Below are 14,620 nucleotides of genomic sequence, written 5' to 3' on the forward strand. Positions count from 1 at the left end.
ACCTAAGTTAGTTTGGCATCACCTGGTAGCAGTTGTCTGCTCTAGCTTAAAAATTCATGGAGATGATTATGTATCCTGTGGCTGCCTGGGACTTTCTAGACAGTGGTAGGAATCTTTTGGTTCCTTGGTGGCTATTTCAGAGACCCAATCTGGACTCCGGAGACCTACCTTCTACCTTCTCATTTAGCAAGAAGGAGTTGCCTCCCTTTTTCCTACCAATTATCCCATCTACCCCTCCTCCCCAGATAATGGGAACCTTAGTGTCCTCCCTGCCTTTTCCAGCCCCATCACCACTTTAAGAAACTGAGTTATTCTATGATGGCACAAATAACTGAATTCAAGCTATTTCAGGGCAGTTAATCACAGGATTTTACTGTATTAACATTCATGGGTGCAGAGCTGCGAGTCGCTCAGATAGTGGGTCAGCTATTTAAACCATTCCTTGCTATTCTTTTTCCTTTCAAAGGAAACTTTTTGTTTACTATTTCTATAGGGTAAAAGTTTATACAATTTATTGTAAGAAAGAATATACTTAAATTAGTTTGGGTGGTTGACAGAGATATAGGTGTTTTCACGCATTCTGTTGGAAGAGCTAGGAACCAAAAAAGGTAATACTTGTATATCTGACTTTCACCCCTCAGATTCACCTTATATTTCAAGGATCTGAGCTGAATAATAGTATTTTCTCGTGTGTTTCTCATTCTAGAACAGTAAAAGGAAAAGAAGCAAGTCCAAGCAGCATCAAGGCAACAAAGATAATAAAGACAAGGCCGAGAGGCCTGAAGCTGGGCCCCTGCAGCCACAGCCCCCACAGATGCAGAATGGCCACGTGAACAGCTGTGAGAAGGACAGCTCGTCCACCGATTCTGCCAGTGAAAAACCAGCCCTTCTCCCTCGCGAGAAAAAGATCTCAATACTGGAGGAACCTTCAAAGGCACTTCATGGGGTCACAGGTCAGTAATTCTTTAAGTTGCTTAGGAAGACATAGAAGAAAAGAATGCAAAGGGAGCTCATTGAGGCAGTCGTTGCTGCTATTGGAAGTGAAAGGTTCTGCATGGATCAAAACAGTCTTCCTGAAGCCAGGGTGGAGGGCAGTGGGGTATATAACAGGGCCAAAGAATACATGCTCAATCTAGCCCTACACTATGTAAGAGGCTTTTTTTTTTTTCCCTAAGAAAAACCATAGTTGTAGTCTGTATTAGAATGGTTGGGAAAATGGAAATTCCAGTTTAAAGAAAAATTCTTTATAGATAGCTTTGCTGTAATTCACCTGGAATAAAGAAGGGATAGTTGGTGATAAAAGGAAATGTTATTAAATGTTTTCCTGTAGAAAAGGTAGACCAAATTATTTTTACTCCGGTATTTTTTATATAATATGACAGAACATAATCTTCCAGGGTGCTAGAATCTGGATGTTCACTGTGCTACAGCTGTACATTAGTCTACAAAAGGCTTACTTCTTAGTCCACTGTTTAACTTTGGGTGGGTCATATCTTCTTTAGTGTCCTATTTCCTTTTGTAAATAAGGAAACTCTACTGGAATCTACTAGATCAGTGGTTCTCAAAACTATTTTACCCAATGCCCCATTTTTATAACAGATCCTAAAATAAAGTTCATACATAATTTAACCTACCTAGAAACAGAATTTCAATAAAGTAAAAATATAAGAAATTCAGGAATAACTAAAATTGAAGGCCTAATAAAGTGGCCAGATGTTCACACCCACTTATAATGGATCACTCTGTATGAGGGCACTTCAAAAAGTTCATGGAAAGATTCATATTGTCTTTTAATTCTATTTTCCACCATCTTTTTAAGTGCCCTCATTCTTAAAAGAAATAAGACAATAGTCGACTGGATGTTGTGGACGGTTTCTTTGTATTTGACACATGAAGTGAGAGCTCAGTATATTTGTATGTCTACATGGAATCACTGTGAATGCAGCTGCTACTACTGAAGACTGACATGGGTGCCTGGTGTCAGCTGCAATACCATGACTGCTGGTGTGGTTGGCCATGTGATTTTCCACATGGTGAAAAACTCTTAGTCCAGTTCTTAACACCATAAAGTACCATCTTTCCTTAATTTATGAATAGTTCAATCTTGGAAATCCTGGAAAACCATAGTAAAACTGTCTAAGCGCATATAATTATACATTTTTTGACAATCATGAATATCCAGGAGGACATGAGAAAGTTCAGGACACAGCGCAATTCTTTGTTGTGCAGGACACTCCTGTGATTATAAATCATCTAGCATCCTGCCCTTTCCCCCACCCCTAACACACATACACAATCATTCTGATAAATTTTAAAAGTGCCCCTAAGTTTTTCAGAATGCCTCCTAAGTGTTAGATCCCTCAGTGAGAACCACTACACCACTTGATTCTCAAAGTCCTTCCTCTGGTAATAAAATCCTGAGTTTATTGAATCAGTGACTTTTTAAACTCCTCTTACATTCAAAGGACTGTGCTCAATGCCACAGGAGATCAGAGAAGGATGTGGTATGGTCTAGATCCTGAGGGAGTCACATTCTGATATCCTTGAAGAGAAGGCTGTGGATACACTGATGTGTTCAAGGTTTGGGGAAGAGAGGTACCACATCCAACTGAGTGATCTGGGGAAATTTCGTGGTAGCATTGGGTGCTGAAGAATCAATAGCCTTGAGGTGGTAGAAAGGACTTGGAAGGTTAGAAAGAAGTAAGAAGAACTCTACTTAGCACCTTTGTGTATTGCATACCTGCTGTATAGGAGGCAGTGCCATCCTCTGACCACCCAAAGATAAGACACCATCCCTGCCTAGGAAGAGTTCAGCCTACCAGAAGAGACAGAGATGCAAACAGAAAATTGCATGGTGACACATACCAAATTAGGGAGACAGGAGGCATTAAGTAACTGACATACTGTGTAACACACTAGTAAGTTCTTAAATTGCTCAGAAAGCACTAATTTTCTTCCAGAAACAGATTCCTAACAATTTTATTAATAGCAGTATAATTCAGATCATCCTTATTTTCTACATGATGGTTTCTTAAAACCAAACAATGACAATAATAAAAATAACCTATTTCATTTTGAATACGAATTCTCCAGGAATTTTTTAATTCAATTTTTACAGTGCCTCCAATTTTGAGAATGTTTTGATTTATAGTCAGGACAAGAAAGAGAAATTAAGTAATCGAGTGGCAGATTCCCAACTCTCCTTGTTATTGTTTTCACATGAATTGCTTTCAAAATCTAATTACTCAAGTTGCTGTTTTGATATCAGTCATAGACTAAAAGCTTAGCATGTTTATTTTTTCATTTACTTATAATTTATACCTTCTTCCTAAAACAATTTCAGTTAACTCTATGAAGTATATGACATTAGAGCAAATGCAATGTGGAAGTGCTTCTTCACAGTGGATAGTTGCCTTGAAAGTTAAGTACCCACTGGGGAGTTCTCCATACAGGGTGGCTTTTGAAAACCCTAATATTAAACTTTCAGTGAAGAATTCTTTATTTCTCAAAAAGCCATCCCAGTATCCCTTTGGTTTTGTAATTAGCATGAAAGCATTGAGGTATATCAGTATTATTTTTAATGCCACTGGTTCATTACAAATCTCTATGCTTCATGTAAATTTTTCTGTTACATAGTCAATGATGGTAATGGAAGCTTATTAGATATTTTTATTTTTTTATTTTTTTTTCTTTTTTTTCTTTTTTTTTTTGTCGTCTTTTCGTGACCGGCACTCAGCCAGTGAGTGCACCGGTCAGTCCTATATAGGATCCGAACCCGCGGCGGGAGCGTCACCGCGCTGCGAGCGCAGCACTCTACCAAGTGCGCCACGGGCTCGACCCTTAGATATTTTTAAATAAGGAAGGGAATCCTCCTGGTTGAACATTAATTTCATTAGCAGCCCACTTGTTATAATCACTAATTTTTAAATGAATTTGTAACTAGTTAGGTTTTCCTTCCCAATGATAATGAAGGTTCATCAGGAACCTTGATGTCCAAACTGTCAAATCACTTTAAAATGTTTCTTTGGTCTGTCAGAAATCCTGAGATGTCTGATAGATATTTCACAGATGAGTGATAGGCCTTGTACCCTCTGAACCCCATTTTAAGTAGAGCATTGGAACTGGGAAGGATGAGAGTGGTCTTTAATCCTATCCCACTTTACAGCTGAGAGGATGACCCTCTTTAACTCTCTAGTTTGCAAAAGCCTGACTCAAATCCATGTAATTTTATGCATGCAGTTTAGTAACTCTCCACTGTGGAGAGAGCTAAAACCAAGAGCTCCCTAACTTCTAAAAAATGTATAATTGAAAAATTAGAAGAAAGTAATAATATCAAAGCTGTATAATGCTATTCTGTACTTGAGTGGGTTCACAGTATAAGCCTAAAAGAAATCTCCAGGCTACTAGCGGAGGACCATTTATCAAGCTCACCAATAATGAAACTGGCTCAACAAAGCCTGCCCTGAATGCCCTGCTGGGCAGGAGGCTGTGAACATGTGCAATGCATGTTTTATCTTTTTATAACACCTTGACATTCAGGATCACTCTTTTTAAAAGTCTTAAACAGAATCATTTTCTGGTAGGGAAAAGTTAGCTTTAAGATATATGCAGGTGGTTCAGGGGTGTTGTGACTTCCCACATGAAAAATAGCCACCAAAAGCATCATCATTTCAGACTGTAAATATAGCGCTGTCAAGTGGGACCATGCCTATGTCAGCATATAGAAGTTTGGGAGTATGTTTTAAGCCCCAGGGTAGTTTTTTTGGTATTTCAGAATTTTTAATGACAGCTCAAATTAGATGTTTTACATAATCCAATCAAAATCAACTTGGGTTTAAATGCAAAGTCAGGCAAAGAGTAGATCAAGATTTATTTTTACCAAAAGTAATGCCAAGGAAAATATTTTTTTCTAAAGCCCCATCTAAATGTCTATAGCACATTATGACCTTACGGTTGGGTTTCCCAAATGTTCCTCCTGTTCTATGTTTCATGAGGCTCATTTTGTTAAACTGCGTAGGTGCTTATCTCCATTTAGGCCAGAATTGAATTCAGATTCCTCCATCTCCCACTAGACAGAATTCCCACTGCATAGGAAAGGAACCGGATTGTGGGCTACCCACAGTTTCATTGAGATAAAGTCTGGGGCAGGTTTTTCGCTTTCTTTAGCTCCTCTTGCCAGCCCCAACAGCCTCCATTTATCTTCCCTCGTCTTGGCCAGAATCTGGGGAAGCCAGGTCTTCTGTCCCTGTTCCTTGTCTCAGTCAGAAGGCTCCGTGACATGTTTGCTGACCTCCACTAGCCAGACTTCACAACCTGTGCTTTATCACAGAACAGGAACAGCCCTGTCATTTCCCTTTGCAATGCAGATTCTGTTTATGTGTGGCATTAGCACAGAACTGCTCTCTTATTCTCAAAGTGAATGAAGCAAATGTGAGAAAGGGTGCGGTTATTTTAAAACGTTGGTTGCTTGTCCCCCATTTGTGCTTCCTGTAACAACAACACCACCGTTTCAAAGAATTTTTATGGTACAAGGTTCCCCACAGGGTTTCCAAGCAGATTTTTTCGTGTTGCTATTGGCCCTAGCCTCAAGATTATCTCCCCTGCTTCTCTAAGCCCTATATTGGACCAGAGGATTAGAAAAGATCAACAAGAAGAAAGCAGCTAGCTTAGAACTTTAATAGTAAAGTAAATGTGTGTATTCTAGGATTTTCAGCAGTGCCAGTTCTCAAATGGAAGCAATATAACATTGTTGATAAGAACCAAGGCTTTAGCATTAGACATGTTTGGATTCAAATGTTGGCCTCGTTACTTAATAGGTGTGTGACCCAGGACAATTTAACCAGTCTGTGTCTCAGTTTTCTCATCTGCAAAATAGAAAATATAACTCCACTTTACAAGACTCTAGAGAGCAGTAAATGAGATGCATGAAGTGATTAGCACAGCATGTGGTGCAGAGTAAACCCTCCTATCATTTATTTATCCATTGAGTAAATGTTTTTAAGCATCTGACGTGCCAGGAATTCTTCTACAGGAAGTGGACAAGACAACAAAGTTTTTGCTCTCATGGAGTTTGCGTCCTCTTAGGGGTAGGGAGAAGAGATGGATAATAAGCCACAATACAACTAGGTTTCCAAGATAATTATAGATTATGATAAGTGTTGTGAAGGCAGCATGTAGAAGGGGGCTGAGGAGGGGGTTGGGGTGCAGTGACTGTCAGATAAGGTCAAACTGTGACAAAAGCCTCTGAAGAGGAGACATGGAAGCTGAGACGCAGATGCCTCAATTCAGGTTCTCTCACACCAGGTTATGGTGGTCTGAACAGCCAGTGTTTTACTTAAACTCTTATTAAGCACCTTAACTGAAGCCCTTATAGAATTATAACCATAGGTTTTTACTATTTTTTTTAGTTAAAAACATAATACTTTATTAATGTGTATATAGCTGATGTTAAGTACTGTTATATGAACATGCATTTTTATTTATTTTTTATGGACTCATTGTATTCTTCTCTTGTTGCATGTCACAGTTTATTCATTTCACTGGGTGATGGTATTTATTGTACAACTACGCTACAAATGTTTTACTCTATCACAGTGTTAATGGCTATATTCGTGGCTTCTTGTTTCTTACTATTGCAAACAATGGGACCATGATTATTCTTTTCCAGTATGGGTGTATCATTATCCACTCCTGTCAACACTGGATGAGAGTTTGTTTTAGAATGTTTAGTATTCTACATTCAGTATTATATAACGTTTGACAGTATGGTAGGTATAAAAGGATATTTTATTTTTTTAATAGGTAATAATATATGTAAGTATTCAAAAATAAAAAAATATAAAACATAACTTAAGAAGTGTTGCTTCCATTTATCTACCTCTCCATCCTATTTTCATCATTCTGCCCTCTGTAGGAAACTTTCAGGATTGCTTTTTGTAAATGAAAAGAAATACAAACACACAAACACATACAATATTTTATGACCTCATTTTTTAAATTAGCATTTTCATTATTACAAATTGTAATTATTTTTTATGCCCCTTACCTGACCATGACCTCTTTTTCTATTCAAAATTTAACAATTTTTTTTAAATGCTTAATATATACTGGAAATAATTTCGATCTATTTCTGAGAAGTGTCTTCACTCAAAGTTGCATAATTTCTCATTATGGTGATGAACTGTAGTCTATTTCTACCAACACCTATAGATGGAGTTGGTTTGTTTTCCAGTCTTTGGCTATTATAAATGTTTCTGCTATGAATAAATTTGTACATGAAGTGAAATTGTTTTATCAACAAATAAAATCATATTAAAAATTTTTATAGTGATTGCCAGATATACCCCCATGGGATTAGTATTATTTGACATTCACACCCAGAATGTTTGACTGTTTCCTTACAGCCTTACAGAGTGTGTGGTAATTTTTTCTTTCAATTTTTGCGAAGCAAATTGGTAAGAAAAAGCAGTTTGTTGTATTTTAAATTTTCATTTAACTGATTGTTAATATGACTCGACATCTTTTTATATATTTACTGCCATTTTTGTTTGTGCTTCTGTGCAGTACCTGCTTATTGAACATGTGTTTTTAAAATTTTTACTTTAAAGCACAAAATTACTATTTTCACCCCTGTTTTTGGTCGGGGGTGGGTGGCTGTCTAGCATGGGGATCCGAACCCTTGACCTCAGTGTTACCAACACAGTTCTCTAACCTACTGAGCTAACCAGCCAGCCCTCACTCCTCTTTAATTATTATTTTAGCATCTACATATTTGGTCTTCACTGCCATTTAGAGTTGCATGTTGCTGAGTCTCAACCTCAGTTTCAAACAGCATTATGTCTGAACTGTTCAGGTAACATTAGGAGAGGCCTTAGATTGTATTTTCAGTGACCTAGAGCCCTGCTTCCTTTCCATGTGTATGATAAAGCAGAAGGACAAAGACAGACCCAGGATGTAGTGCATGAGGGCACAGGGAACATAAAACCCCTCAGGTATTTTTCTGTCACCTGGGGAGAGTGAAACCGAGTTCTCTGCCTTTTCTTTGTCATTCAAAAACAACTGCTGCTGCTATTATACAGCAAAAACACAAAACTCATCTCTGACAAGATGGTATCTTCATAACTTCCCATCCACACCTTGTTATGGTGATTTCAGTTACAAACAGACTTAATTAAATGGAATGCACCACTTGGAACGATCAAAAGGCTTTCAAAAAAAATTTTAAGATCTTTTAACAAAGATTTAAATGGCTCTATTAAAATGCAATGAGAATTAAACCCATTTTGCAGGGAAATAAGACAGGGAAGCAAATCAAGTTAACATGCCTCCCTGTGTTGTTGACAGCTTAATCCATTGATTTTATTGTCTATCACCTTTTAATATAAATAAACATATAAACATATTAATGACATAAGAGATCTTGTAAAGACAATGTAAACAAAACTAAAATATTTGTTTCCAGTTGGAAAGTCCTCTGAGCCAACTAAGTTTCATAGGATTTGAGTGAAATAATAAAGTCTATATGATAAAGAAATTATGAAATGGCAGAACTGTCATTATGTCTGCTGAATAAACCTATCTGTTTTCATCTCTGTTCCAAAGTTACTGGTTCCCCTGAATATCTGTTAATCACCTCATCGTTCAGAGACAGAAGAATGATGAAACTTGCAAATCAAGATGTACAGTAATTATAATGTGAAAAGAGTTTTATTGAGCTCCATCACTAGACCATTTTTCTGAAACATTTTAAGAGAGTTCTCTTTACTCACCGGCTCCATTTCTTCCGCCTCCCTCTCACTCATCAACCTATTCGTTATGACTTACAGCCCCATCTCAACAAAGAAACTTCCCCACTGAGTTTACCAGTGGCCTCCGTGTTATTGAATCTAGCAGGCATTTTTTAACCCTTACTTTATCTTCTTTCAGCAGTACTTAACATTGTTGATTGCTCTTCCCTTAACCACAATTGATTATACATTCCTTTGGAGTACAGCATCGAACATCAATACCTGTGTGCTATCAGTGCCTGCGTGCAATCTGTGATGCCCAAATCGGGATAGTTAGTATATTCGACAATACACAACATAATCATTTTTCTGTTCTCTCCTTTTGAAAAGTCAAAGAATTCTCATGATTATTGTATTTTTCATTCTTTATTTATTTGTTTATTTTTTTAACTCCCACTTATGAGTGAGGACACATGATATTTCTCTTTCTGTGCCTGGCTTATGTCACTTAACGAACGTGATTTTTCTCTAAGTCATCCATGTTGCTGCGAATGGCAGAATTTCATTCTTTTTTTATGGCAGAGTAGTATTCCATTGTGTATATATACCACATTTTCCTGATCCAGTCGTCCATCAGTGGACATTTAGGTTGGTTCCAACCCTTTGCTATTATAAATAGAGCTGCAGTAAACATGGGGGTGCAGGTATCCCTTTGACACGATGATTTCCATTCCTTTGGGTATTTACCCAGCAGTGGTATTGCTCCAGCCTCATTGCATGGCATGCTTCTTCTTGCCTTCTCTACTCTAGCCATCATGGTCTCCATTCAGTCCCTCATTCTGGCCACTTATATCAGTCAAGGTCAACTCAGGAGACAGAAAGCACACTGGTTATTTGAATAGGAGATCTGTGATATAAAGAATTATTAACTAAAACAGTAGCAGGTGGTTAACTGCTAAAAGGGGTAAACAAGGACTATAAGGAGTCCATATGTTACAAGAGAGCTGTTACTATCTCTACACTGAGGAAGGTTAGAAAACAGAGGCTAAGAACTGGGAATGGCCCCCAACCCAAGACAGATTCTGATCTCACCAAAGAAGGAGTGTGCCTACCAGAGGAACATGGAGCCTTGTGGTGAAGAAACTTGTCAGAGAGCCTGGACTGAGCTGTTCTGTAAAGAGGCCACCATTGCCAGAGGCTGTAGATAGGTGGTAGCTGCTGGAAGCCACTGCCAGGAGAGGGAAGAGGGATGGGCACATGGTATGAGGTGCAGTTGGAGCTCCCCTGCCTGGCTGATCGGCTCCTGTGATGAATAATAATAGAGGTCCAGAATCCAGAAGAGAAGTATATTCCTGTCCTTATTGCCTTGCAGGGTCACTTTATTGCCCTCTGATGACAAAGCTAACATTCTGCCAGCTGGCAAAAGAGAATTATTTACAGGGGCTAGCTCCAGTATCACAAAGTAGGGAAGAGAAGGGTGGATTTGGAGCCAAGAGACTATAATTTGATAATTGGTGTACAATGCTTCCTCCCACGGCAAATGCAGTCCCCACCTGGAATGTACTTTCCTGCCCTCTTCAACTAGTAATTCCACATGATTTCAGGTGAGATCTTTCAGATCTCAGCTTGGGTGTTACTTTCTTGTGGAATTCTTTGTTGATATCCCCAGGTCAAATATGCCAATTACAGATTTTAGAACATTATGAACTTTTCTTTCATAACACTCACAGTTGAAATTGTACATCTGTTTGTGTGGTGGTTTAATTTATACAGTTGTCCCTCAACATCTATGGGAGATTGGTTTCAGAACCCCTGTGGGTACCAAAATCTGTGAATGCTCAAGTCCCTGATATAAAATGGCCTAGAGTTTGCATATACCCTTATACTTTACACATCCTCCTTTATACTTTAAATCATCTCTAGATTGTTTATACCTAATACAATGTAAATTCTATGTAACTAGTTGTTATACCATATTATTTAGGGAATAACAACAAGAAAAAAAAGTCTGTACATGTTCAGTACAGATGCAGGTTTCTCTTTTCAAATATTTTTGATTCACACTCGGTTGAATCCCTGGATGCAGAACTCACAGATACGGAGGGCCAACTATGCATCTTTCTATTAAACTGCAAGTTCTATAAAGAAAGGGACCACATCTGTCTTTAATTGCCATTGTTTTTGGTGCCTAGAACAATAATAGGCACTCAAACAAGTCTTTCTCTTGGAGTCTATTGAATTATTAGTGATAAAATATGTGGAGAAGTATAAGTTAAATAAGTTTTTTAAGTTTCTATGTTGCTTTTTAAAGATAATTAGAGATTTTGTGTTTCTGGGTTTAAAAAGACGTTATACTAATAAGGAAATTTGAAAAAAATTCAGTAAGTTATAAGAAAAAAAACAATCCTACCTTCCAGAAATAATCACTGTTAAATTTCATTTCAGAATTTTTTAAATGTACAGATAGATTTTTTTTTAACAAAAATCATTTTATGCTGTATGTGAACTTCTGTATACTGCTTTTTACTTAACATGACATTATAAACATTACTTCATATCATTAAATGTTCTTTAAAAGTATGATTTAAAGGCTGCATTCTATTTTTATGAATTTCCCATATTTCTGTTAATTACTCGCAAACTATTGTCCATGCGGATTGTTTCCATTTGTTTGCTTTTATAAACAATATTCTAGTGAACATCTCTTGTATATAAATCTCTATAAACATCTACAGTTATTTCGTTGGCATGTATTCTCAGAAGTGGAATTACTGGGTTCAAAGGATATAGATTTTTCTTAAGTTCTTAATATATTGCTGTCCAGAAAGGATGCGCTAACCGTATTATTTTTATTTGTAAAACTGATTAGTAGGGGGATGGAACATTTTCAAGAATTTTAATTTCCATTTGCATTTTTTCTTTTGTAAATATTTAAGAACACTAAGATCAGTTACCAAAGAACTACCAATTATATTATTATCAGTTATCATAAAGTACCATCATATTCACTTATGTACTTTTAAGAACATGGTAACATGCTTGAAGTAACATAGACATTAGGAATTTAAGACATTTTATAACAACAAAGTTATACTTTGTTTCTTTATCAGTTTTTTTCCAGGTAGAGCCACTTCACAATACTTAAGTTAATCATGATCAGGTGATGTGCTTTACACACACCACCTGATCATGATTAACTTAAAATGAAATTACACGTGAATAGAAGACCATGAAACCATCTTGACTCAATGGGTTAAAATAATTATTTTAGAACTACCTTATATTTAATACATTTCTTAAAGTTAGATTTTAATTCTATGCATACTTCCTTCAGTCTACTTATAAATACATCAAACTTTCACTAAAAGTAAAAACTGAAGAGAAAAAAGAGTTTTCAGAAGCTTTCCAATTTGCATACATACATGGCTGTATGTATATTATGAAAATCTTTAAATCCGTGTTTATGTATTTTTCCCCAGAGGAGAATTTGATTTCTTTGGTTTTGTTAACAAAAGCAACCAGCACTGTTCATGTTTTATGGTGTAAAGTAAATCAAATCAGGGACAAGTAAAGTATGTAAGTTGATACCAAAATTTAGTAACTTGAAAATTGATAGTTCTCAATGTTGGCGAGAGTTAAGTGTGAGAATACACTTAACAACAGCAGCTGAGTCTAAATGGGCACAGCTTTACTGAAAAATAATTTGGGAAACCATATCAAGAACTTTTCATGAAAAAGAAAGTCATGGATTTATATATTCTTCCCATTAAATTATAGTAAGGGAACTTTTAAATGTAGAAATCCATGATAATGAAGAAAATGGCTAAGAAGGTATCAATTTCTGGAAGAGGTGAAGTATATGGAAGAGGATTGACTGATAAATCAGAGTATGGGAAGCTGCAGCGTAGAATACAGGAGGGAGCTATGCCAGGGAGGAGGACGATTACCTGGCAGAAAGTGAGGAAGCTCTAGATTCAGAGTTGGCAGATAGAATGCAGGGCAAATTTATGAAGGGAAGGATAAAGTACGGGAATTAAATGAAGGGGTTTTAGGGAACAGTCTTCTATTCCCTACCACGTCTTTTATCCCCCAGCTTGTTCTTTTAGATTTCTAACATTTATCTTCAAGGCAAAAAAAGGGGAAAGGGACTAGAGAGTGATGCAGTAATACTTTAATAACCTGTTAAAACAAATGTCAAAATTCTTAGGAGGAAAATTTTAAAATCTAGAGTTTCTCAAGTGTGTCATCCACAATGTTCAGTACCAATTTAAAAAAATTAGTAGACAGAGAAATAAGCAGGAAAATGTAACCTATATTGAAGAGAAAGATTAGTCACTAAAAGCAGTCCCAATGACAACCCAGAAGTTGGAATTAGCAGACAGATATTGCTGATTATAAATATGTTAAGAATTTTACAGGAAAAAAAAAAGGATATAATGTATAAAAAGATGGAAAATTTCAGGAAAGAGAAAAAGAAATAGAAAAATAGAGCTAAAAAGTACAATATTTGAAAAAAAAAATTTAAGTCAACAGATATGCTTAATAGCTGTTTGGACAATAAAGAAGAAAGGGTCAGTGAACCTGAAGACAGGTCAACAGAAACTATCCAAACTATCCATAACATCTAAAACTATCCAAACAGTGAAAAAAAAATTAAAAGACGAAAGCAAACAAATAAAACAGAGCCTTGGTGACTCAAGGGCTAATGTTAAGCAGTCTCAAATATTTGTACTTGGAGTCTCAGAAGGAGAGGAAAGAGAAAATGGGGTTGGGGGGAGCACAGACAAGTTCTAGTAAGAAATAATGGCCACAGTTTTTCCAAATTTGATGAAAAACAATAGCTCCCACATCCAAGAAGCTGAGCAAAATCTAAGAAAGATAAATCATAGAAAATCACACATAGTCAAACTACTGAAAGTCAAAAGTGAAGAGAAAGTCTTAAAAACAGCCAGAGGAAAAAAAGATACATCACATACAGGGGAGCAACAATAAGAAAAAGGTTGGTTTCTCATCAGAAACAGTATAGACCAGAAGACAGTAGAATGAAATCTATGATGTAATGGGATAGGGATGGGGGGGAAGAGATTGTCAATACAGAATATCTAGAGAAAATATCCTTCAAAGTGAAAGTAGTAAAGATATTTTCATATAAAAGCTGAAAGAATTCATCACTAACATATTTGCATCACAAAACAAGCTAAAGGATGTTCTTTAGATTGAAAGTAAATGACATTGAAATTTGGATCTGCTGGAAGAAATGCAAAACACTGAAATGGTGAATATAGGGATAAAAAGAAAAGGTTTTTTTTCTTTTCTTAATTTCTTTAAAAGACAATTGATTGCTTAAAGCAAAAATAACAATGTATTGTGGGGTTTATAACAAACATAGAAGTAGAGTATATGACCATAAGTACACAATTGACAGAAGTGGATCTTAGATTATACATGAAGCAGCACAGTACTGACTCAAAGCACACTGTCATAAATTAGTGATACAATCTTGTAATCCTTAGAACAACTTCTAAAATAAATAATGTTTTTTAATTTTTAGAACTTACAATGTCAAACATAAACCAATAATATAAATAATTATATTGAATGTGGATGGACTAAAAATTCTAATTTAAAAGCAGAGGTTGACAGACTGGATAAAAAAGCAAGACCAAACTATATGCTGAGATGCAATTTGAATATAAGAACAGCAACAGACCAAAAATTAAAGGATAGGAAGATACACTGTTCAAACAGTAAGTATGAAAAAGTTCATTTGGCTCTATTAACATGGGACAGAGAAGATTTCAATACAAGGAATATAGCCAGAGATAATGACAATAATTTCATAATAGATTGATTCATCAAAAAAAATAACTATTCTAAATGTATATGCACCTAAA

General features: G+C 36.2%; 1 protein-coding gene across 7 annotated transcripts in view; it reads left to right on the top strand.

Moving 5' to 3' along the window:
• Positions 1-14,620, top strand: part of SPATS2L (spermatogenesis associated serine rich 2 like) — a 183,796-nt gene that overhangs the window by 119,566 nt on the left and 49,610 nt on the right. For all 7 annotated transcript variants that reach the window (XM_063093192.1, XM_063093176.1, XM_063093167.1 and 4 more), the window contains exon 6: positions 707-953. In XM_063093192.1, the coding sequence (XP_062949262.1) occupies positions 707-953 (247 nt within the window). The remainder of the gene's footprint in view (positions 1-706; positions 954-14,620) is intronic.

The sequence above is a fragment of the Cynocephalus volans genome, chromosome 1, assembly GCF_027409185.1.
Source record: "Cynocephalus volans isolate mCynVol1 chromosome 1, mCynVol1.pri, whole genome shotgun sequence".
NCBI lineage: Eukaryota > Metazoa > Chordata > Mammalia > Dermoptera > Cynocephalidae > Cynocephalus > Cynocephalus volans.